A 25,961-nucleotide genomic window follows, 5' to 3' on the forward strand; every position below is an offset into this window, starting at 1 on the left:
GGTTTCTCATAAAGCAGCACTCCCTATCGAGCTAGCAAAAAATTATACCAACCATGTGTCATGTGGCCATCACTGGTGAATTGCATGTGGAGAGGATGCTCTGTCTATTGTAGGTTAGGTTTTCAACATATTCAGCCAATTGCAGAGACAGAGATTACGTTAAACGACGTTTAACAACAGAACGGTCTATAGACGTTAGCTGGCTGAACTGCGGTTTAAAATGCGTTGCAAAGACGATGAGCGTCTATTTCTAAATGCCCTCTACATGAACTTCGGCAAAACATTGGCTCTTACTTTCTTGGCCATTACTCCCCTGTTTTAGGAGTCGTTCGGCCAATCGGGTTATTTGTTTGTGACATCAGAAAAGGTCACCAACTATATTCCGAAAGCTTCCGGAAATAAAATCTTAAGGCTGTCAATAACCATTGTTCGGCAGTTAATGATGACCATTTTCCATTTCGATATTTAATTTCGTCGCCAATACGGTTTAAAATACGAACAAATCCATATTTAGAAAATTTATACCGAATTCGCAATTCGTCTTCAGAATAGATTTTTAACGAATTATTTCGACATTGTATTACTGTCACCCTTTGTAACTGTAGAAATAAATAATTTTAAATATTTTATTACTACTATTATATATATATTTTTTTTATTTCAATAAAAGGATTTCGGTAATTATTAAAATTGTCTCGTTTGTTTAACGTTCTGTTAAACAAACGAGACAATTTTAATAATTACCGAAATCCTTTTATTGAAATAAAAAAATATATATATATATAATAGTATATATATATGTAGTTTTGTAACTACAATGACCCCGAAATGCATTAACGTTTTATAACCAACACGATACTCAAATTGTAAATAAATGCATCTAATTTAAATTAATTGTGGTTTTAAGTCTTCTCCCATTTGAATATCGAAATTTGAACATTTAAAACAAATTTAAAGTATTTAATTTTGTTATCTTTGCTCCAAGCAATTAATTAATGAATAATTTTGTCGATTCATACAGTTTACAACATTTATCAAAGAAACAATTTCCATTTTTTATCTAAACTTTTCTACCAACAAAACTACAAATAGCCCTCTAAACCTGCTGTCGAGTGAGTCTAGAAAGTATCAGGTCAGTCCATAAGTTCATGCATATTTTTGTCTACAAAAAAAGCAGCAAAAAATTTTAATTAAATTTTATTTCAATCTATAATGTATTCACCATTATTTTGTACAATTTCTTGCCATCTTGATGGTAGCTTTTTAATCCCGTCTTCGTAAAATGATTTCGGTTTTGAATCAAAATATTCAGAAATAGCCTTTTTTACATTGTTCTCATCCTCAAAAGTTTTCCCTTTTAAAAAATTCTGCAAACTGCGAAAAAGATGATAATCACTGGGAGCAATATCTGGCGAATATGGTGGATGAGGTAAAATTTCCCAGTTGTGGCTTTCAAGTTTCTGTACAGTTATTTTTGCAGCGTGTGGTCTGGCTCTGGCATTGTTATGCTGCAAGAGAACCTGCTTTCTGTTCACTGACAATGGTCGATTTTTTTTTTCAATTTTTCATTTAAACACTCTAATTGCTCACAATACATTTGAGCTGTAATTGTGTGATTGGGTTCTAACAGCTCAAAGTGAATTACACCTGACATATCCCACCAAACAGACAAAAGAATTTTTTTTGGATGCAACCCACCTTTTGCAGTCGGTTTTGGCTGCTTGTTGCGATCCATCCATTGTCTTTTTCTCGTCACATTATAGAGGATCCATTTTTCGTTTCCAGTAACCAGCTTACCAAGTAAAGGTTCTAAAGCAATACAGGATAAGAGACGTGCAAATGTTTACACGTTGTCGGTTAGCTATTGACAGTTCATGTGGTATCCATTTTCCTAGCTTTGAAACTTTTCCGATTTGTTGTAGGTGTTTATGAACAGTTCCATGGGATGAATTTAAATGTTTCACAATTTCATCAACTGTTAAAGATGGTTCTGCTTTAACTAGTGCAGAGAGAGCATCAAAGTCAACGGGTCTTCCGGTACGAGCCTTATCCTCCACACTAAAATCATTGTTTCTAAATCTTTCAAACCACTTCTGCGCAGTCCTTACCCTAATTACAGCTTGATTATGTACAGTATTTATTTTTTTGGCTGCATTTGTAGCATTCTCACCACTTAAAAATAAAAAGTATAAAACATGTCTTTTATATTCATCGGTTACTTCCATTTTAACGAAAATAGACAACTGAAATGTTCACAATTCTGAACAGTGTTATATGAATGAGATCCAATTTAACACTTCAGTGTAAAAATTATCACATTAGACTGACATTTTTAACAGCAAAACAAGATTTTTCTCAAGGTCATAAAAAATGGGCATGGACTTATGGACTGACCTGATAGGTCAAATAACTTGTTTCTAATCGCTGTCTACATTGTGGCAAGCTCGAAACACTGTCTCTGCAATGAAATTTTTCCGAACCGCAGTCTAGTCGATCTGTAATCTGCCATTGGCCTCTAAACGTTCTCTCTGCAATCGGCTGATTATGTCTGCCATGGCAAAATGATGTAAAATATACAAATTAGCTGTTAGGAAATTGAAAAATATAATACAAACTAGCTAGAATTCATCAAAATCATCAGTACAGCAGGTATTTTCTGGGTATATCTGCAGGTGATTTTCATCTTCCTTCTCAGTACCATGAGGCTCCTCCAATTTTAAATTTAAATGCCATCCGGGTTCCAGGGTGGCAGTTTATCATTCTTAAGGACAACCAACTTAAACTGGCAGGGTTTTGCATTAATAGTGACAGTTATGTTAGCCAACTTCATGGCAATCACATTGATTATTATAAAACTTTTAACCCATGAATAGTTGTAGGTTCAAATTTACTGTCTTTTTATAGGTAGTTTTGTTGAGAAATCCATCAATTGCACTAAGTAATGAATTGGATGGTTAAAATCACGTTTTGGTCTCATGATGGAATAATAGAAAAATAAAAACAGAGATTGGTGCTTAAAGTTGGTAGCTGGCACTGTGGTCAATATTAACAAAGCTAATTTATTTTTAAAAACTGCAAAATGTCTTTCAAGTAATGCATAATTAGCAAACAAAGCAGGAATTCAGAGTGGTGGTGATCAACAGATTGCCCAAATAGTTAAGAAAAACTAAATTGCTAGATGGCCTGCAAGTACTTGACGTATTTGTTGCTTGCCTTCCTGTAGATTTAACATTGTACTTTTGTCATCCTCTGCACCTGAATATTGCACCTTTCTCAAATATATCTTCAGTGACATCATCTATAACATAAAAGCTTTAATTTGATACCTGAACAAAACTTTTAGCCCCAGCTGTTTACTCAAACTAAATCTTAGTTTCAAACCCTCTTTAAATTAATATATAAATATATTTCAGTATGGTAAAAATTGACATGCCTATTTATCCCAACGAATGCCAATTTAAGTAGGTTACACGTCCCTCTCCACAGGATGTGTGAAACTCAGACAACAGTTTTTATTTTAAAATTGAAACTGTCAGCATTACATCAAAAATTACATTATATGTTTAATTTCTGCATTTTTTCTTTCTTTCTAACTGGAACTTTCATGGAATACTGAAAGCGCTTGTTTTATGTTTTTGCAGTTTTGGATCAAATTACAATAAAATAAACATATCAAATTTCAGAAACTCACTGTAAATTATCTTAACTTACAAAGATTAACATCTTCTATGTGTAAAATATGAAAGGAAGAGTTATCTTTCAGGGTCAGGGTAGGCTATCAGTGCAGCCTATTTGCTGCTGCTGCTGCTACTGTTAATAAGCTGCTACTTGTTTTATTGTTCTGTAAACAAAAAACTTTCAGTCAAATTACAATGCTGTTATTTTATTGTACTCTGAAGAATGTTTTCTTTAACATTTATTTAACAATTAGTTTTTTGTTAGATTTGATTAATTTTATTTTTTAGTCACAATTTAGCCAGCATGCTAGTTTCCCCTGGTTATATGCAGCATGTCAATCAGTCCACAGAAATACAGTAAGATAAATAGCTTACTTTAAGGTAAAATCATTGATTACATAAGAAAAATAATTTGAAAAAAATAGAAAAAATAAAAAGCATGTAGAAGATTAACTAAATTAGCAGTCAACAATGTTGTTTTAAACACTTAATGTCAACTCTTTAACTTTGAAAATTTCTTCTTCCTGTATACTTGGATACGAAATTGTTTTTACCACTCATGCTTGGCCTTAGTGGTAAGAAAGAATTCTTTCTTCATTCATTCTTCCCAGTAGTAGAAGAGTTCAAATTTGTTTTAGGTAGGAGAATGGCATGCAAGAAGAATTAGGACTGTCTTGTTGCTATTATTTGTACAGTTGTTTCTCAGTTATTATGCTTTTAATTATATTTGCTGTTTTATAATTATTAAAAAAGTGCTTATTTTGTATTTTTTTAATTGAAATAAAATTATTTTTGTAAGAATGGTCATTTCTAAATAGTGAACTACTTTATACATAATTTAGCACTTTGTTAGCAATTTCTCCATGTTTTTGTTGAGGTTTGAGAGAGTATTAATAATTCTTTTTATTTGTTGGTTGCGTGATAATTTTTCTCTTTTTTTTAAATAATTATTTACTTGTTTCTTTATATTCTGTATTAATTTGAAAATGACTTGTCAAATTAATGAAAATAAGAAGGATATTGAAGAGAATTTTGTATGAAAATGGTAGTGATGAGGAAATTAGCGATGCAAAGGAGAGCAGTTGGTGATTTCTTACTCAAGAATGGTGAGGAATCAGATACATCTTATAAACAAAAATGAACTTCACTGTTTGAGAAGAAAGAAACCAAAAACTTTGCCTACAGTCAATTTTGTTTCAAATAGATTAAGACCATTTTGGCCAGTCTCGTGTTTAAAGAGTTAAATCTATGGAAAATAAAAGTTATTGTTAATTTTACATTATTTAGATTTATTAATGTTAAAAAGTGATGCAAAACATCAAAATTAGCAAAAAAATAAAAGCAGGAATGGTTGAAAAAAGTAAATTGGCCAACATTTTTGTCCCGTAGACTTAACATTGTACAATACCTTTGCTACTCTGTCACTCTTGAATCATTGCATCCTTCTTAAATTTCTCTTTAGCAATATCACCTACAGGTTAAGAGCTTTAATTTCATAACTGAACCATATTTTTAGTCACAACCATTTACTGAAACTAAGTAAAAATGAAACTCTTTCAATTAATATATAAATTTTTCAGTTTCCAACAGCTTATAACTAAAGCATTGAAATTTTGAATCATATTAATTATTTTTATCAATTTAAAATATCTATGTATAACAGTGTGTTTTTGTTTGCTTCCTTCATTTCCAATGACACCATAGCTCCAGCCGGCTGCAGACCATATATGTTTAAGATCAATAGGTGGCCTCATTACAAATATAGTATTTTACATTCTGACAGATTTGAAGAGAAAGCATATACTCAGCTTTCTGCTATAGATATTGCAGAAGCAACAGACATCAGAATGTCTAGAAATGAGACTTGCAATCCAGAACTGATCATGATCCTGCTTGACATGATTGATGAACCCTTTGCACACTTACAGAATGATGGCAGAAGTTGAGCAGCAAGAACAAGAGCATGTATATAAGAAATGCTATGTCAAGGTGGTGATCTCTAGAAGCAATTTTTATCTCAGACATCAACTCGCTAACAGTCAATGAAATGAGGTGTTGATCCATTGTGTTCAAAGAATTTGAACTGTACAGACATAAATGATAAAATTGTTGCCACTCTGTTTGGAGACAAGAGAACTTATTTCAGCTTGTGTGTGTGTGTGTGTGTGTGTGTAGGAAGATGTATGTTTGTATGCTATGCACTCCTAGGCAGTTCAAGCGATTGCTATGAAACTCTGTAGTTACATAAACATACTTCTAACTTTGATAATGTTGTACATAACAACCCAAAGTATTGATTAGATTTCTATATATTAATTAATTTCTGTCTGCATTTGATTTGTTGGCTTTACATGTAGCACTATCTAGTGACAAAAAATTAAACATATAGCCAATTAAAACATTTTATATAAAGATATCACCAACATAGCAACACATCTCTACTATGTTACTGTATACAGAATGTAAACAAATGTTATAAAATCATTTGATTTAGTTGTTTTTTAAACTCTAATTAGGCGTTATGTAATAAAAGAAAATATGTAAATAATCACTTATAAAATCAGTTTCAAAACATCATCATCAGATGAACAAAGAATATACAAAATTCAAATAGCAATTTTTAAAAATTTTTACATTGATAACATGTAAGAATGTCTTCTAAACCTAAATCCATAGCAAGTTCTATATTGAAAATAATCCTCATACCAGTACATATAAAATCCAATATATCTTCTTAAACCTTTAAGTTTCCGGTACTCAAGACGAAAATTAACCAGTAACTAATGTTTTCGATTCTCCTCCGAGATCTTCGTCAGGTTCTTTGACGGTTTAAAATGGAACGCGTTCTATTTTAAACTGTCTACCGTTTAACTGTATACATGCCATAGTGTATTTAATCGTATGTTTGAATTATATACGTGTGTTTTAGATTATTTTTGTACAAATTACTTGTAAAATATGATATTTCAAATACTGTATATATTCTTTCTTGTTTAGTTGACTGATGAAGGGCCAAAAGCCCAAAACATGTAGAAATATCGTATCAATTAAATAAAGATGGGAAGGAAGCCATGTGTTTAATTAATAACACGATCTTGTGTTTAATACTCAACAAATAGTACAGCACAGTTTCAGAAAACAAATATACAACAACTATTTGTTACATAACATTTCTGTAAAAGTAATTTTCTCTTTATACATGAGTCAATTACATAAGTAAAATGAGGGTCTACTATCACAGGAGGATTTTCAAATGTCTTGATAAGCCAACATTGTGAGATTAAATATTTACAAGTATGTAAGGAGGAAAAACCAAAACATTTATTTCTGTAAAGTGATGAATGGGTTTGTTTTTCATCCTTAGTTTGCAGAAATGAATGATTTTACAGAACAAAAATAGGTTTGACAAATAACTAAAATTAACACTTTTTGTGAGGGCTCATTTGTTAATATGTGTATTTATATTTTTGTGTTCATGGGTTATAAACTTCAATATGATGTTATGGAGATACATTGCAGATTGTCTTTATTAATTTTAGTGTTGTTTTCTATAAATGTCAAATATCAACATTATTTTTGTAATTAACTTAACCAATAATATGGGTGATGAAATAACAAATATTTGATACAATTTCAATTATAATGAATAGAATTTTTAAATTTTAAATTTTTTTTAATCATACAGTTATATATTAATAGATATAACTGAAAGTGTTTGATAAGTATTAAGTGAAAATTCTGATTTTGATCTCTTAAACTACTTAATTAATATTTTAAATAATGTATGTATAATTTTAGTTTAAAATAAAATTTTTGGATTTTTTTTCTTTTGCAGATGTTTCAAGAACAGCATCTGGTCTATGCCAGAATATTATTCGCCCAACTGATTATGATAAAATTTGTTTGTCATTACTGAGTGGTTTACCAAATGAACAAGAATTTGCTCTTAACATTTGTACTATATTATCAAATGAAGGAAATCATGTTTTGCATTTGGAACAATTACCACGTTTGGTTGACTTGTTATTAGGCTTGGCAGGAATCTGGAGAAAAGGTTAGTGTCATTTTAATGTGTAAACCATATATTTAATATAAATATTTTAAACTTAATATATAATTATGTTTAATGATTTGTTATGAGTTTTGAAAATCAATAATTAAACACCACTGATAGGTGAATAAATGTTGAATGTAGATTTCTAAATTAAATTCACATAAATATTAAGAAAAATGTTCAGTTTAGCTCAGTTGTTTCAGATAGTCTCATTAGAATGAAAATACAGTATATAGTAAGTTCAATTTATTATATTAATATTTATTTTGAAAGAAATACATTTTCCCCTCTCAACAGTATGAAATAATGAGCAGTAAAATGTATTTCAGAACAACATCAAGAGTTCAAAAATTGTTTACACTGAAACAGATTCAAGATGTTTCATCCCATCATCAGCAATTTAAATTTTCATTTATTTCCTATTTTAAAAAACATAAAATTCTGTACTTTAGAATTTTGATTTTTTTAAATTTTAGAATATGAAAAACAAATGCATTACTGATAACAGAATTACATATTAACAGACCCAAGTGACCAGAATCAGTTTTACTATGCAAATTTTGCCATTTATTTTTCCACTTCTTCCATAGATGCATTTTGGATTGCCATTATCAACATGGCATTCTCCAGGTTTAATACAATTACAATACAAAACACAATACAACTGTATTTCAGAACATATAAGCAAGTGTGAGATAAGCAGAGGGTCAGGGGTTAATCCTCGCTGACCACTTACACTGCACAGGTTGGCAAAACCTGATCTCTTTGTCGTTGGATGGTTAGGAGGGCAAAAAGTGAGTGGGGAGGTGCGTCAATAAGTCGACAGGCAGGTTGGATTGACAGGAGACAGGTTAACAAATAAAACATTTATTGGCGAACTAGAATAACATACAAATTGGTTACAAGTCTATTCTAGTATATACTAGGAGATTAAATGTGGTTGTCAAGCCATGCATTTAGGCATATGTTAAGTTCTACACAGGCGATGAGCTAAACCTAATGCCGTTGCTAGGGAGAGAAAGTTCATAGAATTCTAACAAAATACCTCTATGTGAGACTGGGTGGTATGGCTGAAGTGCGGTGGTCGTATGTCTTCTCCTCAGGATGTTAGTCTGACTCATGGAGATCGACAACACAGTATAGGAATAACTTCCAGGTGTGATGCGCGCTAAGTTTCCCGTGGTGCGAGCTTTTATAGTGTTAGTGTGGGAAGCAGCCGGTTGTTGACAATGAGTTGTGAATTCTTGACAGCTAAGTGTCAACTTTCCCACCTAACTGTTGATAGTTACTGGAGACCTCTGCTCTGTTTCTCCACCAGTTTTTCTATCTGTGATTGTTTACAATAATTTTTGAACAAAAAAAATGAAAGTTTTCTTTCGTTTACAAAAATTTTTCCGCTAAAATCCATGGTCTCACACAAGTAAATGACAAACTTGTTTTGTAAAAGTGATTTTGGTCATTTATGTTAATGAATATATTTTGTGGTTTCAGTAAATGACGTCCTAAAAAATTTTGAATGGAGATTTGATGTTGTTCAGAATATCAGAAATTTTTAAGATTTTGAATAATTTTTTAAATTTTGATTTAATTCCATATTGAGTAACTGATTGAAATGTATATGGAAATTCAAAAATTAACTTTTTCAAACTACACATACTGGCCAGAATATTGTGAAGTGCCATTGCTGCATTTTATACTAGTGGTATACAAAGGATATTGTCATGTGGGTGATTGCATTGTTTCCAATAAAATTATGCATGCAATTTTTGCTTTTGTGATGCTTTGAGTTTGAGAGAGAGACTATTATTGGTGATTGTCTAGTCAGAGCCATGATAGAGAAAATGAAAACTTTAACTGGATTTTCAAAAGAAACAATATCAACAATTTTTAATTAGTGGAAGAAAAATGGCATATTAGGATGGCATAACTGGAATCAGAAGACAATCCTTGGAGAATTGGCTCCAAACCACCAATATTGTTTGATGTAATAGTCATTTTAGTGTGCAACAACTGACTAAGAATTGACTTAATTTGCAGTTAAAAATGCAAATTTAAACTGTTGATAATGGGATGAGACATTTTGAATCTGTTTCAGTGTAAACAATTTTTGGGCTTATAGATGTTTATATACACTGGTGTGCAAAACTTAGGCAATGATTGTTTTTTTGCTGTAACTTTGCAAGAAATCACCTGGGAGACATGGAATTCAGAATACAGAGATAGTATTTTGTACTCAAAGAATGAAGAAAGCCTACTAGTGCAAAAGTTTAATAGCACTCTTTGTCCTTCTTTTTACTGTAGTCTTCAAATGCATGTGCAGGTTGCATGCATTTTGTGTGCCCTCAGGTCACTTGTAATGTCTTCTTCCTGCATACAAATCACCTTTACTGAATTAGTATTATTTCTAGTATTAGGATTTGTATTAGGAGTTCATTATATTGATCTCAACAAGCCCTTTTCTACAATTTTATGGCTATCTGTTTAAAAATTACATTGTTGCTTAAGTTTTGCATGCCAATGTATATGTTATGGACAAAGTGATTAATATGGGCATTATTCATAATGCCCGTATTAATCCCGTAAAATCGGGAATTGTAATAAATTTCAGGTCATTATGAATACTGCTGTCATCTAGTCAGGCAAAGTGATAATAATACATTGAGGAGTGATCATTTGACATACATTAGCCAATCAGCGCACTCATCCGAGAGCATTTAGTACCGAATTTGGCAGCATTTGCGGCTGTTTGTGCTCTCGACAGATTCCTCCTGGAGGTGAGTCACCGGCCAGCTGCTGATTGTTAATGTCACTAGTTATTTATTCACGGTAGTTCTTGAACACACGTATCTAGTATGTATCAATAGCGAGTTGAGGCCGAAGTTTTAAACGCAAAAATGTGTAAGTTGGACGTTCAGCGCCACTTTCCTGTAAGCCTAGAAGTTTGACAATGGTGTTTGGAAAGTCAGTGGAATCATGCTCAACATTTCAAATGCCATTGTCAAACTTCTAGGCTTACAGGAAAGCGGCGCTGAATGTCCAACGTACACATTTTTGCATTTAAAACTTCGGCCTCAACCTCGCTAATATCTGGTGACGTTAAACAATTGGCGTCCGGCCTGCGGCTCCCCTCCAGAGGAATCTGTCAGGAGCACAAACAGTTGCAACCATCACCATGATGGTGCACATAGGTAAAATTTTACCATTTGATTAATATAGTTAATGGTGATTACATGTTCTTTTTAAAATACTTTGAAATAATTCACAAAAAATAAATATTTTAAAATGAAATAAGTGGAGTTTTTTAATCAAATTAAAATGTCGCAGAATTTAAAATTTGGTACTAAATACAATACACACGTGCAACTTAGAGTGTCGATTGGCTAGCGTGCTGGATGATCTCTCCTCAACGTATTATTATCACTTTGCCTGACTAGGTGATAGCAGTATTCATAATGACCAGTCAATTTGATAAATTAATCAATATTTATCACACTGCGTGCCCTTTTTGACCAGGCATTATGAATAATGCCCGATTAATCATTTTGTCCATAACATATATAAATAGTTGTCTCATTTCTATATGAACTGTACAAAGAGAAATGAAGAAAATTAGAATTGGGAGTTGCCATGTGAAAGTCATCTGTTTTAGAGAAAAACAGAAAACATTACTTGCAGTGGTGCCAAGAATATTGTAAAAGAATATAGATAACTGGAAAAAGTCATGTTTTCTGATGAGTAATATTACATACTGTTTTGCAATGATGACAGGCAGAGTACGAGCAAGAAATCATGAGGCCTTTGATCTAGCATGTCTTGTGAACACAATTCAAGGTTATGGAAATGGTAACATTGTGTAGTATATTTTTTCATTTGTTTTGCATGGATTGGATTCTCTAATACCACTGAAAGGACAAGTCAAGTGTCCTCTAACAGACTATTTGAACAATGTTTTGAACCATTAAATTTAATGAGAGATGGTGCTTAATATTTACCTCTAGTACCAAATTATTTAGTATTTAATTATTGATAGTAGCAGTAATATAGCCCAATTTAATTCAGCAGTAATTTGGCTTTAATATAACTATAGGGCTTAGAGGATGTTTATGTATCAAAAAGTAAATATTTTGGACCCTAAAAGATATCAAATTTTGACCCTTGACATCTCAGTGACTATTATATCTAATGTATAATTAATTTAGATGCCACTTGTGTTATTTTTTAGTAATTTGCTCTGCATTATTTTAAATACCAGCATTTTTATTTTGTTTTACCATTAATTATTCTGTATTTTTAAAATACAGTAAACCTTTGCTAACTCTGCCTAATAGCAGTTGAGAATTGTCAGAGTTTATGAAAGTCTGAGTTAGTGAAGTGTTTTCTCCAATGGTGTGAAAATCAGGTGAATAAACAGTACAGTAATTTATTACAGTCAGATCAATACAAAAGTTTTACTGAGCTTTAGTAAGTTATACTGCTGAATTTATTATTATGGGAAATGTGCTCAAAAAATTTCATGACAATATGGTATACAGCAATGCACAGTCTTTAGTTATTTACCAACTTTAGTAATATAATGCAGAATATCACAAAAATTGCTGAATATTGAAAATGCTCAATAATTATAATATCACTATAATTACTCATTAATTATAATTTTTTTTTATTATCAAGAAATTTTAAATTGAGTTATCAAAAAAAATTTGTCTGAGTTAATGTGGGTTTACTGTATTATATATTATATGTATTTTATATATATGTATTAATTAAATAGCTATTATTATTCAAAAATTTATTTTAAATTGCAATACAGATATTATAAAGAGCATTATAAAAAGTTGCAAAAACATTGCAGTTGGATGACCAAACAAAGTCAGGAGTAGAAACCTAGAAATATTATAAAGATACATAGTAAAGTCATGCTGCATTAGTTTCCAATCACTCCTGCAGGATTGGTTTTCCCAGTACAACGTTTCAAAGAAACGGGAAGCTTGTGTAATTGCCCATGCAGTGATGCACCTCATTTATCAAAGGTCCATACCTCCAATATAGCTTCGCAAATGGAAACCAATCCAGCAGGAGTGATTGGACCTGAACCTTTCTTCATTCTCTTCTGTGTCCTAAGTTTCAACCGGCGATTCATGGCTGGGATAAAACAACTTCACCAATAGTGCTTTATCCACCAACGTCAACATCATAATGAAAACCATATGTCGGCACCAGTAACAGGAAAATTCAGAAATGAGCTGTTAATCGTACACCCTGCATTTTATAAGACTCAGATTTGCACAATTCCAGTGATTTTCTTGAGTTCAGCACTCTATAGCAACAAAAATTTAAACTATTTTCTTTTTCTCTACCCAAAAAATCTCCTTTCATGAGAATAACTTTTATGCAAACTGCATTCAAATATACCAATTCTTTCAACTTTTATGAATTTTAAAACTACAGTAGACCCCCTATAACACAGTAGATACGTTCCGTATTCTATGAATTCCGTGTTGTACAAGTCACCTAGATTTTACAAATACATGAGTCATTCACAGCCCGGCAGTTGTGCAGTTTAGGGGGTACAGCTGTTTGAAAGGTTTTCTTCCATAAAATTAATTGATTCTAGACTAACTCAAACATTTCCAAAACACATATAATTTTTTGGGAATAATCCATATAAACTATGCTATAAACAAAAAATTGTAGGAATACTTACCGAGTGTGCACCAGCTGTTCGAAGACGCCATTGCTTAAGCTTGTTTTCGTTGCAGAGCAGCTCATTGAACAGCGGATGCATTTCCTGATAAGTTATTCTTTCTGCAAAAAATTTGCTGAACTTTGGAGACATCATTAATAAAAATATAATTTTTATGGCCGTTGAATAATAAATGTTTTTTAGTAGGTCCGCTGCTCGTTTAAACTCAAGGGTTTGTGCAATGTCCAATATTGGTCCAGATTTGACCAATCCTGTCGAGACACAAGTTGGCCATGACCGATCTGTCTCATTCTTTTAGCGTGTTATACAAACACAATCACAATTTTTCCGTCATGTTATACGAATCCGTCTTATAGGAACCCATGTTATAGGGGAGTCTACTATATTTACAAATTTATGGGACACCCTGTATATTATTTTAGCTTTTTTAGTGTTTTTGCATTATCATGGTGCAAGAAAAAGATGATTCTTTCTGACTTTATTCTGAAATGATGAGTTTACGTTTAAACCTGTTAATGAGAATGCCTAGTGGAGGGTTAGGAGTCAGGACTTCCCAAACTTTATCTGGAAATTTTTGGACATATCAAATTTTAAATTACATTTTGTGATCTTATTTTGAACTTGACACCACTAGCAGGAAATTAGAATATTAAATCTTATTTTATTAAATAAAATAAAATTATTTTATAACATTTAATATAATCTATTATACATAATCTAATCTTAAATATTTAATCTTTCATCAATTGATGCATATGCCATATTGATGCAAACAATAACAAATATTGAAAGCTGTGATTTGAGAGAGACTTGATTTTAGCTACTTTTTTTCACTAAATCTAAAATAAATATATGCATATTAAAATGTTATATAAATCTATTAATAATTAAACGTAAAGTGGGGACATTTCTCCCACACTTGACTTTTGAAAATCTGAAGACCCCAAAAAAAAATTTTTTTTTGTCAGGCATGCCAATGCTGTTGTGTAGTAATATAACACAGCAAAAACAGATTTTTTTGCATATACAGATCAGACGTTGTTAGCTACTAAATGGTAAAAGTCATGAACTTTGTAGAATGTTCTAGTAAGAAAGTTGGAATTTTGATAAATTTTTGTTATATTAACTATATTTACATCTTTTATTATTATTATTATACATTATAAATATTTAATGTGCATGAAGATGGAATTTATGAATGGAAATTATAGATTCAGATGTTGAATATTAATTCTCTTATGTATAACTAAAACAGTTAAGAGATTGATTATTTTTAATACAAATGAGATAAAAGGCTATTGTTACATTTATGTTTAATGTTATTTGAACTTGAATGTTATGTATGTTCAAGATATTTTCATTGTCTAATTTAATTTTTCAGATGATCCATCATTGAAAACAGTATTTTCAGAATGTTGGAAAGAGATTCAAGGAAGGGATATTGAAACATTTTGGCAAAATACTCTTGACAACAAAAAGTCTGATGTTGTTGAACTCTTTGGACATGGAAAAAGTATGTATAGATATCACAGAAAGGAAACTCTAATATAAGTATTAATATAAGTTAAAATGTTATACAAACAATTTTATTATAGAGATGGTTATCCAAGATGATTCTCAGTTGTTTCATTTAGAAAAAGAAGAACTTGGAGCTCATAATGTATTAGGACAAAGAATATTGAAGGTAAATAATAAAACAAAAGTAAAAATTAAATTTTACAGTTTGTATTTTTATTTTATAATTTTTCATATTCCTTGTAATTTGTATATGAGAGTACAGTAGATTCCAAGAAACTGTATTCGTGATTACTTGACATTTTGTAAAACTCATTGTGTTGTTCAAAAAAATAAAAATAAAAACATGTAATTTTTTACCTTTAACTTAACACTTGGATCAAATAAGCTATCATTCTTAACTGGCAACACTCAGTAATTCCATCAATTCCATGCATGAACAAAATATAGCCAGCCCCCTTTTTTTCAACTTGCCACTGCAAAATGCCATGGTGTAAATGTCACTAGTTTGAAAAAACCCATCGAATAGCTAATATATTTTTTTAAATTAAAATTTAACTACAAATAGGAATAGTCACTATTGGTATGTAGTTACTTACATATACAGGTAGCTCTCAATTTATGCCGATTCACAATAACGTCTCTGAGCAATTTGCCATTTTGCCGTGTAATTCCCCAGTTCTCCCTGTGCTAGACTGATTTTTGTTTCAGTGTTGACGTATTTACTGAATTGTGATGTCGTATATTCGTTAAAACAAAGATTTTTATTGAATATATCTATTTTTTCTGTTTAATATTGTTGGGTATGTATACATTTACATCAAATTAATATTAAAATAAATAAAAATATTAAAATACTAAATGTTTACAAGAATACATGTATACAAGGGTTATTATGTCAGATAAAAGAAGTGCACCAAAGTTATCTAAACATGTTAATAAGGCAAGGCAATCTGTCTCCCTAGAAACAAAAATGGAAGTTATTTGACAAATTGAAAATGGAAAAACACACCCTAATGTCTGTAGATCTTTGAACTTACTTCCATCCACTGTTACTACCATTATGAAAAATGCAGATACAATTAAACACACTGATTAACAGTCTAAGGCAGTAAATGTAAAACATGTGAGTTACAGTAGAGGTAAAATTTTTGAAAAAATGGAAAAATTGTTATCATTATGGGTGGATGATGCAAATCAAAAAAAACATTCCATTGACTCAAGCTGCTATAACTGAAGAAGCAAAATCAATTTTTGATAATCTTAAGGAGACAGATGGAAACGAAGAAACTTTTTGGGAAGCAAGGGTTGATTTATCAGATTTGAATCCCGAAGTAGCTGTTGTAATGTAAAATTATGTGGTGAAGCAGCAAGTGCAGATGTTGTGGCAGGCAGCTGCTTTTCTTAAGGAATTTCAGGGTTATGTAGAACAAGGCAACTATTCTCCAGACCTAATCTTTAATGTTGTTGAGACTGGGCTATATTGGAAAAAGTTACCAGCACAAACTTTATTTCTTGTAAAGAACATTCTGCTCCAGGTTTTAAAGTTGTGAAAGATAGATTAACTCTTTTGTTGGGAGCCAATGTTTCAGGAACTTTGAAACTTAAACCAATGTTAGTGTGTCATTCACAGACACCACATGCTTTAATTAAAGGGTCTAAATAAAGACATGTTACCAGTTTATTGGAAATGGAACAAGAAAGCATGGGTCACATAAGATGTTTTCACAAATTGGTACGCAAGTTATTTTTGCTCTACTGTGCTTTGCTTTTGTGAAGAAAATAAATTATCACTCAAGGCACTTCTCTTGGACAATGCTCCAGGACATCCTCCAAACCTTGATGAAATAAGAACACTATTGTATGCCAAGGTTGTTTACATGCTTCCCAATACACCATCTCTTTTACTATCAATGGATCAGGGGGTTATTGCAACCTTCAAAGCTTAATATCTCAGTAATACATTTATGGAAATGATGAGAGTTTTAGACACTTCAGATAAAACAGTTAAAGACTATTGGTGGTCTTTCGATATTTTGAAAGGCCTTAGAAACATCAAGACGGCTTGGGATGAAGTTTCAGCAGAATCCTTAAATGAAGTTTGGCATAAACTTCTGCCAGCATTCATGCACGATTTTGAAGTAGCAGCACATCAGGAGAATTTAATTGAAGACATTAACAGACTTGCACATGATGTGGTATTGGATGATGTGACAGAACTTTTAGAAGCCTATGATCAGCCATTCTCGAATGAAGACTTAGAATTATTATACAAAGAATTAGATCGTAAACAGTTGGAGAAGGAAGAAAACGAAGAAGAAACTCCAAAAGTTATGAAAACGGCCCATCTAAAGCGTATCCTTTCAAGTATGGAAAGTTTGATGGATGAACTTTGTGAGTTAGACAACAACTGGGAGCGAAGTGCAAATATAAAAAGGAGCATCATTGCATCCATTCAACCATATTCTGAAATTCTTAATGAAAGAAAACAAAAATCTAACTTTTTCTGAAAAATGTAAGAGATCCAAAACTTTGAAATATCATTTGTTTTTCTTAAGAATTTAAGAAAAACAAATGATGATTTTATCATAAAATACATTTAAAATTAAATTTATGTATATATTTTGTGTTGTATTAATAAACAAAATTATTTGCTTATTTTTCACTTACGTAGAACCTAACCCTAAACCTCACTGCAAATATGGGTTCATTTTACGCCAATTTGATTTGCGCCAGCTTTTGTAGGAACAGAACTGCGGCTTAAACTGAGGGCTACCTGTATTTGCAAATATAATATATTTATAAAAATCAAATATTTAGGCTAGCATCATTGCTATGCTGCAAAACTCATTTTCAGTAACTCATTACCTTCTCAATCTACATTTGAGTTTACAGGACTCTACTGTACTACTTTTAGCAATTTATTTTCTTTTTATAACTGGAATATTTCTAATTTTGATTTTTCTCTCTTATTTACATATTTGTTTTTCAAATATGTTATTATTTGTAAAATATAACATAATTCCTTTGAATTTGTGATTGTTCTTAATCTGGAATAGAATTGTTTTGATTAAACATTGATAAAAAATGAGAAAGTATAGTTTAAGCAAGAATGATAGTAATCCTGGTAAATTACAAATGTATTTTTGAAATATGATATATTGTGGCCTAGTGGCATATTTGTTGTTTGTGTCTCTTCCTTTTGTGTTGACAATCCCTTTGTAATTGTGAGATCTTATTAGATCTCACAATTAAGGTATTTGGGGATAATAGTCACATTGTTATTAGATTAAAAAGTTGTGTTGGAGAAAACAAGGAACAGAAACAGAGGAACTGTGATGTAATTCAGCTGACAAACGGAATTTAACCCATCACTAATGTGAGGAGCAAGTAAGAATGTCACAAAATGTAAGAATCAAATTGTATGTTGGAATGAAATATATATTACACACAGGCTTTACATATAAACTAGCTATCTTTTGTAATTTAAATTTATGTCGTTATTGGTTAATTTGTTAATCAGTACTATGTTAATTGTTTTAGTTACTTGTTTTCTTAAGTTCACATTACTATTTTCAGCTATTTTATGAATCTCTTTTGAAGCCAACTGTTTGCATTTTTCTGAAGTACTCTGTTACAGTATATTGAAACGTTTGCTACTTCTCCCCCTTGTTGTTTTAATTGCATCTTAAAAATTGTTGAACAGAGTAAATGCAAGATTAAAAATGGAATTTTCTGGAATTTGATAAATGTTTTCCCTCGTTTGTAAAAGTAGAATTAATTTTATTCTTTGATATTTCAGATACGGGGGAAAAATTTTTTTATTAAGGATTACAACTGATTACAGTCAACCCCCTTGAAACTGCCCCATTATGTACTGCTACCCTGGGTTTACCAAAAGTCTCTGAAAAACAATTTGTTTTATAGTAAATCGATAGCATAAACTGCCACCCATTTTTTATCATCCACCAACTGTGATTTAAAATAAAATTGTCATTTTCCATACAGAATTATTTCCACCAAATTTTTTGATTGTCACAAAATTTAAGGTAAAATATTGTGGGAACAGGAGTTTTCAGCAATTTTAAAATGCGAGGAACAAGAAGTTTCATCACAAGTAAGGGTTTTTTTCTTACCCAGTTGATGGTTAGGAATGACTGTTATGACGATTAAGATTGTGCACAGCCTAAATAATGGTTAGAGAGCTGGGGCTGTATTCTGGTCATCATCTCTGGTCTCTCGTCTCTCACAAGCTGGTTGCTGACTGGCTAATCATTTGGATTCAGCGACCAGCTTGTGAGAAAGGAGAGACCAGAGAAAGTGACCAGAATACGGCCCCTGAACATACATTCTCTCAGTCAAGTCTGAAACTGTTTAGATCTTTTAGTGCTCTGAGTTCTTGTTGTAGAGTACATATTGTACTGTAGGACAGAGAATTCACTGTGTTCAGTGTTATAAAGTCATAATGCCGAATGCAGTGAATTCTCTGTCCTACTATACAATATTTGCCATGAGTATTAATCTACAGCAGCGATTCTCAACCTTCTTAGCTCCACGATCCCCCAAATAGTAAATATAAATAAAATTAATATTTTCCGACCCCCACCCACCCACCCAAAGGAATAATAACAGTAAGCCTTACTATTATTAATTGAATTTTGACTGTAATTATAAATGTAAATTTTTAAAAATATTATATAAACACATTGCACTAATTTTATACATTAAGAAAATACCGACAGTATAAAAATTGTAATACAACTATTCCTATTATTTTATGTTGCTGTGTTTATAGCGACTGGTATGAACATGCATGTATGACGTGTACATACATGAGCAATTTACAAGTTTCAACTTGATGTGTATGTGCTCTTTCTAATTTGATCTTCTTCTATAATACTATTGTGAGAACATGTTTGAACATGCATATGGATGCATTTGAACAAGTCATGCTGTCACTACTATAAAAGAGGTGCTGGCGATTGCACCTCTTCAGTTAAATTTCGAATGCAAAACGTGTGTCTGGTGCTTTTATTTTAGTGTGTGGTCAACCGTGAAACTGAATTGTTTTTTTTTTTTATTTCTACTGTGAAATGGATAAATTTGTGAAAAAAAGAAGTGAGCCATCTGTATCCAGTGAATCAGTTGGTAAAAAGACAAGGTTGTACAATGAGAATTATTTAAATTATGGTTTCACCTCATTGGATGGAAAGCCACAGTGTGTTGTTTGCTCTCAAGTTCTCTCTGATGAAAGCATGAAGCCATCAAAATTAGTTGGACACTTGGAAACTAAACATCCAGCTCATAAAAACAAACCCTTGAAATTTTTCGAAAGAAAATTATATACCTTGAGAAATCAACAAACTTCTATTTGTAAGTTAAGCCATACTGATAAAAGTGTACTTGAAGCATCTTATCTCATAGCATTAAGAGTAGCTAAGATGTCCAAACCCCATACAATCGCCGAAGACCTCATATTGCCTGCTGCAATTGATACGGTCAGTGTTTTAATAGGTGTGGAAGAAGCAAAAAACTTGAAAAACATTCCACTTTCTAACGACACAATATCAAGGCGAATCGATGACATGGCTGCCGATGTTTGCGATCAGATAATTCAGCAAGTGAGTTCAAGTGAATTTTTTAGTATTCAGTTTGATGAATCAACAGCTGTAGCAAACATGTCTCGGTTCTTATGTTTTGTGAGGTATGAATATGATAGGGGCACATCAATCAAAGAAAATATGTTGTTTTGCAAAACAGTACCTGGTCATGCAACAGGACAATGTCTTTTTGATGTTTTTTATGAAGCTTTGAGAAACTGTACTAACATAGATTGGACAAAATGTATTGCAGTATGTAGTGATGGTGCAAGGGCGATAACAGGAAAGAACAGTGGATTAATGAAAATATTAAGATTGTCTTATACCAAGGGTGGAATGGACGCACTGCTTCCTTCACAGACATTCTCTTGTCACAAAAAATATGCCGGAAAATCTCAACCAAATTCTTTGAAGCTGTAAAGTTGGTTAATTTTATTAAAAGCCGACCATTACAGAACAGGCTGTTTGCTAACCTATGCAATAGTATATATTTTTTAAACAAAACATAATCTTTTTTTTTTTTTTTTTTTTTTGAAACTAGTGACAAGATAAATGAAACACAATTCTCTATAAAACAGAAACTTACCTAAACAAATATTCTGGCTGGAGTTGTTTTCGATTTTAGACAAGTTTTACAGTATTTAATTGTTTTGTAATATAAATAATTTAGTTTTTAAAAAATCTGTTCTGATTTTTTTCATATTTTGAAAATCTTCCTTTTTTTCCAGGTTGCTCTCATTCTTCATAATTTGTCATATGAAAAACACAATATTCCTGTTCTTGCATCAAACTCTAACTTTTTGAGGTATGTATTACATAGTTATAGTAATGTGTTGATACATATACTCTGTAGTAACTTTTATGCAATATAATAAAAATATTTCTCAGTTTATAATCATCAACTATATATAATTTTAATTCCTAAGCTAGACTATTGTTTCATCCATTATCTGGCAAAAATCCTCAGTATTATGAATAGCTCTTTCAAGAATTTTCTTCTATGAATTATTGATGATGGTTACTTAGTACTAAATATCAGATAATGAATGATATACTAAATATATGAGGATCATTCAAAAAGAAACGAGCTGGAGGTTGGAATGTGAAAACCAATGACAGAATTGTAATATCGTTGTAATATAAGAATGTGTGGTTCCAACAACAGCATGAAAGATCACATCCCATCGCTAGAGGGTCACAGGTGCATACCGTGTGAGTACAAAGCTAGCAGAAGCACGCATCAATCATCCACCACGGTCAGTCGTGTTTCCAACATGACTGACCGTGGTGGACGATTGACTCGGTGGTCCTGGGTAACGACTCCATCAACCAGCTGGACAATGTCATTGGTAATGAGGTGTGGTGTCCCTGACCGTGCATCATCGGCTAATGACACTCACCCTTCCCTGATGCGCTTGTGTCACGCCTTGACTCTTGCAAGGGACATGCAGTGTTCACTGTACACTTCTGACATTCTTTGATGAATGTCCGTTCTCTCTATACCTTCCGCCATCAGAAAACGAACAACACCTCTTTGCTCTTCTGTTGACACTTCCATTTCAATGTTTCACTGTTTACAACACAACTGACGGCAGTGGACGATTGATGCGTGATTCTGCTAGCTTTGTAGTCACATGGTATGCACCCATGACCCTCTAGCGGCGGGATGTGATCTTTCGTGCTGTTGTCAGAACCACACATTCTTACACACGCAATGATATTACAATTCTGTCATCGGTTTTCACATTCCAGCCTCCGGCTCGTTTCTTTTTGAATGATCCTCATATAATACTGTATATTTAAATCACTTTAAAAATTAATTTTTTATTATCACTTATAAATATTAAAGCATTTTCCAGTACAAATGATAGTTCTAATAATAAATAGTGATCCTAAACAAAATAAATCTTTGTCTATAGATTAAAGGGTTTTGATATTAGGGAGAGAGAATAGTTTTTACAACCCAATTTTGGATGAATTTTATCTAAATTTGAAATTTTATGAAGAATTATTATTTTTTAATATCAATTTGTTTGTAATCTTATAGTGTTGTTCAGAAATTGGTTTTTAAGCTGAAAGCAATTTTTGATGACACTTTCATTATCTGTGGTTTTTTTTTCTGAAAATAATACAAAAGGAACATATTAATTTTGTCTCTTTAATGTTTTAAGATTTTCAGAGTAATAAATCATCACTTGTAATATTTTCCCCGGGAAAAAATTTCAAGTGGTTAACCTGCAGTGTTAGCTGGTTGCTATTGCAAATTTTTTCAGTGAATTACAAGAAAGTAATATTCATACTAAAACACTTAATAGTATATTAATTCATAGTCAGATTATTTGAAAATAATAATTATAATAATAATAATTAATAAATAAAATAAATTTTAACTAGCTAAAACTGGCTTAGAAAGAATGCTGAGTGGCTTCAGTTTATATCAAATATTACAATTAAAGATTTTGTGTCTGAAAAGTTTAAATCAGGTATTCACAGAACATGTTCTATGAACAGTAGTTGTCAAATACCAAATAATCAGGTTATTGGTCGTTTATATTTGAACAATAGTTGTATTTAATTTTCTGTTTTAACATTTAAAAAAATACATAAAATAATAAAATAAAATTATATTTTGCATGTTTATATAATTTTACTTTTTAGCACTGTTTTAATGGTTGAATAAATTCTAAATAAGTTGTATCTTATTAAATTATATGCAAAAATGTTGAGAATTGTTGATGAGTAGTTTACAGTCATGTTTGAAAGTCCAAAAATTAAACAACTTAATTCAACTGTTAATCTCAACAAGGAGAAGATGGCTTTATTAAAAATTACAGAAATGGAATTACACATGTACTGGCAATCTTGAATCTACACTAGGGAAGAAGGAAAAGTTCACATATGGTTTCTCAACAGAAAAGTTTACCCTGTGTGAAAGATATGGAAAATTTTTGGTGTTTTCAACATGGTGACTTTTTTTTATCAAAAATTATAAGAGAATAGACATGGTACTACAGAGAAGTACAGTAGAGCTTACCATACTAGTAAACTCTACTGAACATTTAGTGTCAATAGAAAAACATACATGCTGTCCTGAACAAGTGTAGTTTTTTCCTGTTGACTGTTTGCCTTGATGAATTTAATTGTAGTTGAGGATTGGCTTGGCTACTTGATTGCAGTTCATGGTGGTAGGAGTGGATACTGTTGATAACAGTATTCTGGATTGTTTGCAGCTGTTTCTCTATAGGCTGATTTTAAACAATTAGTTGCAATTATGTTGTATCTATTAATGTAATTATGAAATAATTTCAAGATCTTGAGACAACAGACTGGAATCCACTAGCACTAAGAAGTTTGCATGTTTTCTAATGAAGACATGGCTACAAGCATTTAGTAATATTTTTAGTTGGTTGCAAATTAGTTAACATCATCAGGTTACAACAGTTAACATTTAGTTGACAGACAAAGATAGCTGTCTGTAAAGCAAAGAGTAATGGATATGAGCATGTTAGCAGGGAGACAGAAGTTTGTTCCAAATACCAATTGTACAGATTTGTATCCCTTGTATGCAGCTCCTATTTCCAGTAATATTGTATGTATAGAATATCTCCAGTTGGTGTTTTTGCTTGCTGTTATTGATTTTCGACTTACTGGTGCAATTATTTCACCAGACTGTTTGCTGCAGCATTGCATATAACTGTTTGGCTATATGTTGAACCTATTAGGCAAGCTTAGAAAGAGTGATAATTTAAATTTTTTTTTTCTATAAGTGGTGATAGTGCTTGGTATTCCCAAATCTTCAGATCTAATTGTGGTAGAAGGCATGAGCAACAGTTTCTTATCTATAAATCTATAAGAAATGCCTCCATCCAATAGCACATAGGCAAATCCCTTCAAGAAAAGGAAATGGTTCAAAATAAATTTTTGTAGACATTGTCAGTATGGTAACTTTTCAATGCTAAGTGTTCATTCGGACACTTAACATTGAAAAGTTACTATATTTCGATACTCTATGGCAGGGATGGTGAGCCTTTTTCATTGTCCATGACACAAATTTATAAATAATCTTTATGAACTTACTAATGTGCCACACTAAAATTGTCTAGCATAAATTATGATCTCTTGTATTTTTCTCTTTTCTGCCTTTTTATTTTATATTTTTTTTTTTCCTTTCACTCTCGTGAAAAAAATTATTATAATTCAATAAACAAAGAAAGAAAAATTTTTATTAAACAATTTTATTAATATGGTATGATTTTAAAAATTACATCTGTTACAATTTATTAAGGGTAATTTAAACGTTTTACAAAATACACATAAACATTTGTTTTTTAATGTGATTTTTGTTGCTGCATATTTAGATGATAAGGATTTTATATCTGGATTATACTTTGTTATTTTTAAAAGAACATGTGTTGAGCTTGATTCGTCCATCATCCTATTTCTAAATTTATTTTTTATAAAATTCATTTCAGAAAATAGTGACTCACATGCTCACATCGATGAAAATATTGATAAAATTGCTTTTGCTAATGTTTTTAAGCAATCTAAAGTTTCAGAAATTGCATTCCATGTGATTAGAATTTCATCTTTGGCACTTTTATTTATTATACCCAATAATTGATTATTTTCAATTACTTCCAAATTTTTTTTTAAATCAGCAAATTTTTGGTTCCATATGGAGCTTGACTGGAAATCAATTAATTGCATTTCTATGTCATGCAAATTTAACCAGTCAAAGAGTTTTAAATTTAATGTATCAAATGGTATTTTATCGGGATATAAAATAAATTTTGAAGATTCTTCAAATTGTCTAAACTGCATAAATCTTGCAGAAAATTGCTGGATCGGGGATTTGATTATCGCTGAAAATTCTTTTGTTAGTTTTTCTTGATTTGGTTTTTCATGACTTTCAATGTCAGAAAAAAATTTTTTGTATTCGAAAAATGTTTACATGAATTTGAAAGAATGTCGTGATTAAAAACTTGTAATTTGACTTCAAATGCTTTAAGTCAAACATTACAATGATCATTTTATTAACACCTTGTAGTTTGATATTTAACTTGTTTAAGTGAGAATATAAATCAGTAAAAAAAAAAATTTTGCAAGCCATTCTACATCCATTAATTGACTGTATTGTTCAATAATATTCTCATTATTTAGAAATAATCTAATTTCCTCTAAACAATCTACAAATCTTTGCAAAACATTTCTGCGGCTTAACCACCGTACATTATTGTACAAAAATAAGCTGTTGTATGATGAGTTTACCTTGAAATTTTTTATTTAGAGCCTGTGCTGATATAAAATTGACTACTTTTGTCACAATTCATAATATCATCCAAAATTTTCAAACCTATCTTGGCACATAATGCTTGCTGGTGAATAATGCAATGGAAACTGAGAATTGAATG

At 31.3% G+C, this 25,961-nt stretch overlaps 1 protein-coding gene across 2 annotated transcripts in view; it reads left to right on the forward strand.

Moving 5' to 3' along the window:
* The window catches only part of Bap170 (Brahma associated protein 170kD), a 189,349-nt gene that overhangs the window by 105,795 nt on the left and 57,593 nt on the right, over positions 1-25,961 (forward strand). The window contains exons 5-8 of one of the 2 annotated variants that reach the window (XM_067281239.1): positions 7,513-7,731; positions 14,817-14,948; positions 15,031-15,119; positions 21,279-21,355. In XM_067281239.1, the coding sequence (XP_067137340.1) occupies positions 7,513-7,731; positions 14,817-14,948; positions 15,031-15,119; positions 21,279-21,355 (517 nt within the window). The remainder of the gene's footprint in view (positions 1-7,512; positions 7,732-14,816; positions 14,949-15,030; positions 15,120-21,278; positions 21,356-25,961) is intronic. The other variant, XM_067281240.1, reaches the window with a different exon arrangement.

This window comes from Centruroides vittatus, unplaced genomic scaffold, assembly GCF_030686945.1.
Source record: "Centruroides vittatus isolate TY-2023 unplaced genomic scaffold, ASM3068694v2 contig_912, whole genome shotgun sequence".
NCBI classification, from domain to species: domain Eukaryota; kingdom Metazoa; phylum Arthropoda; class Arachnida; order Scorpiones; family Buthidae; genus Centruroides; species Centruroides vittatus.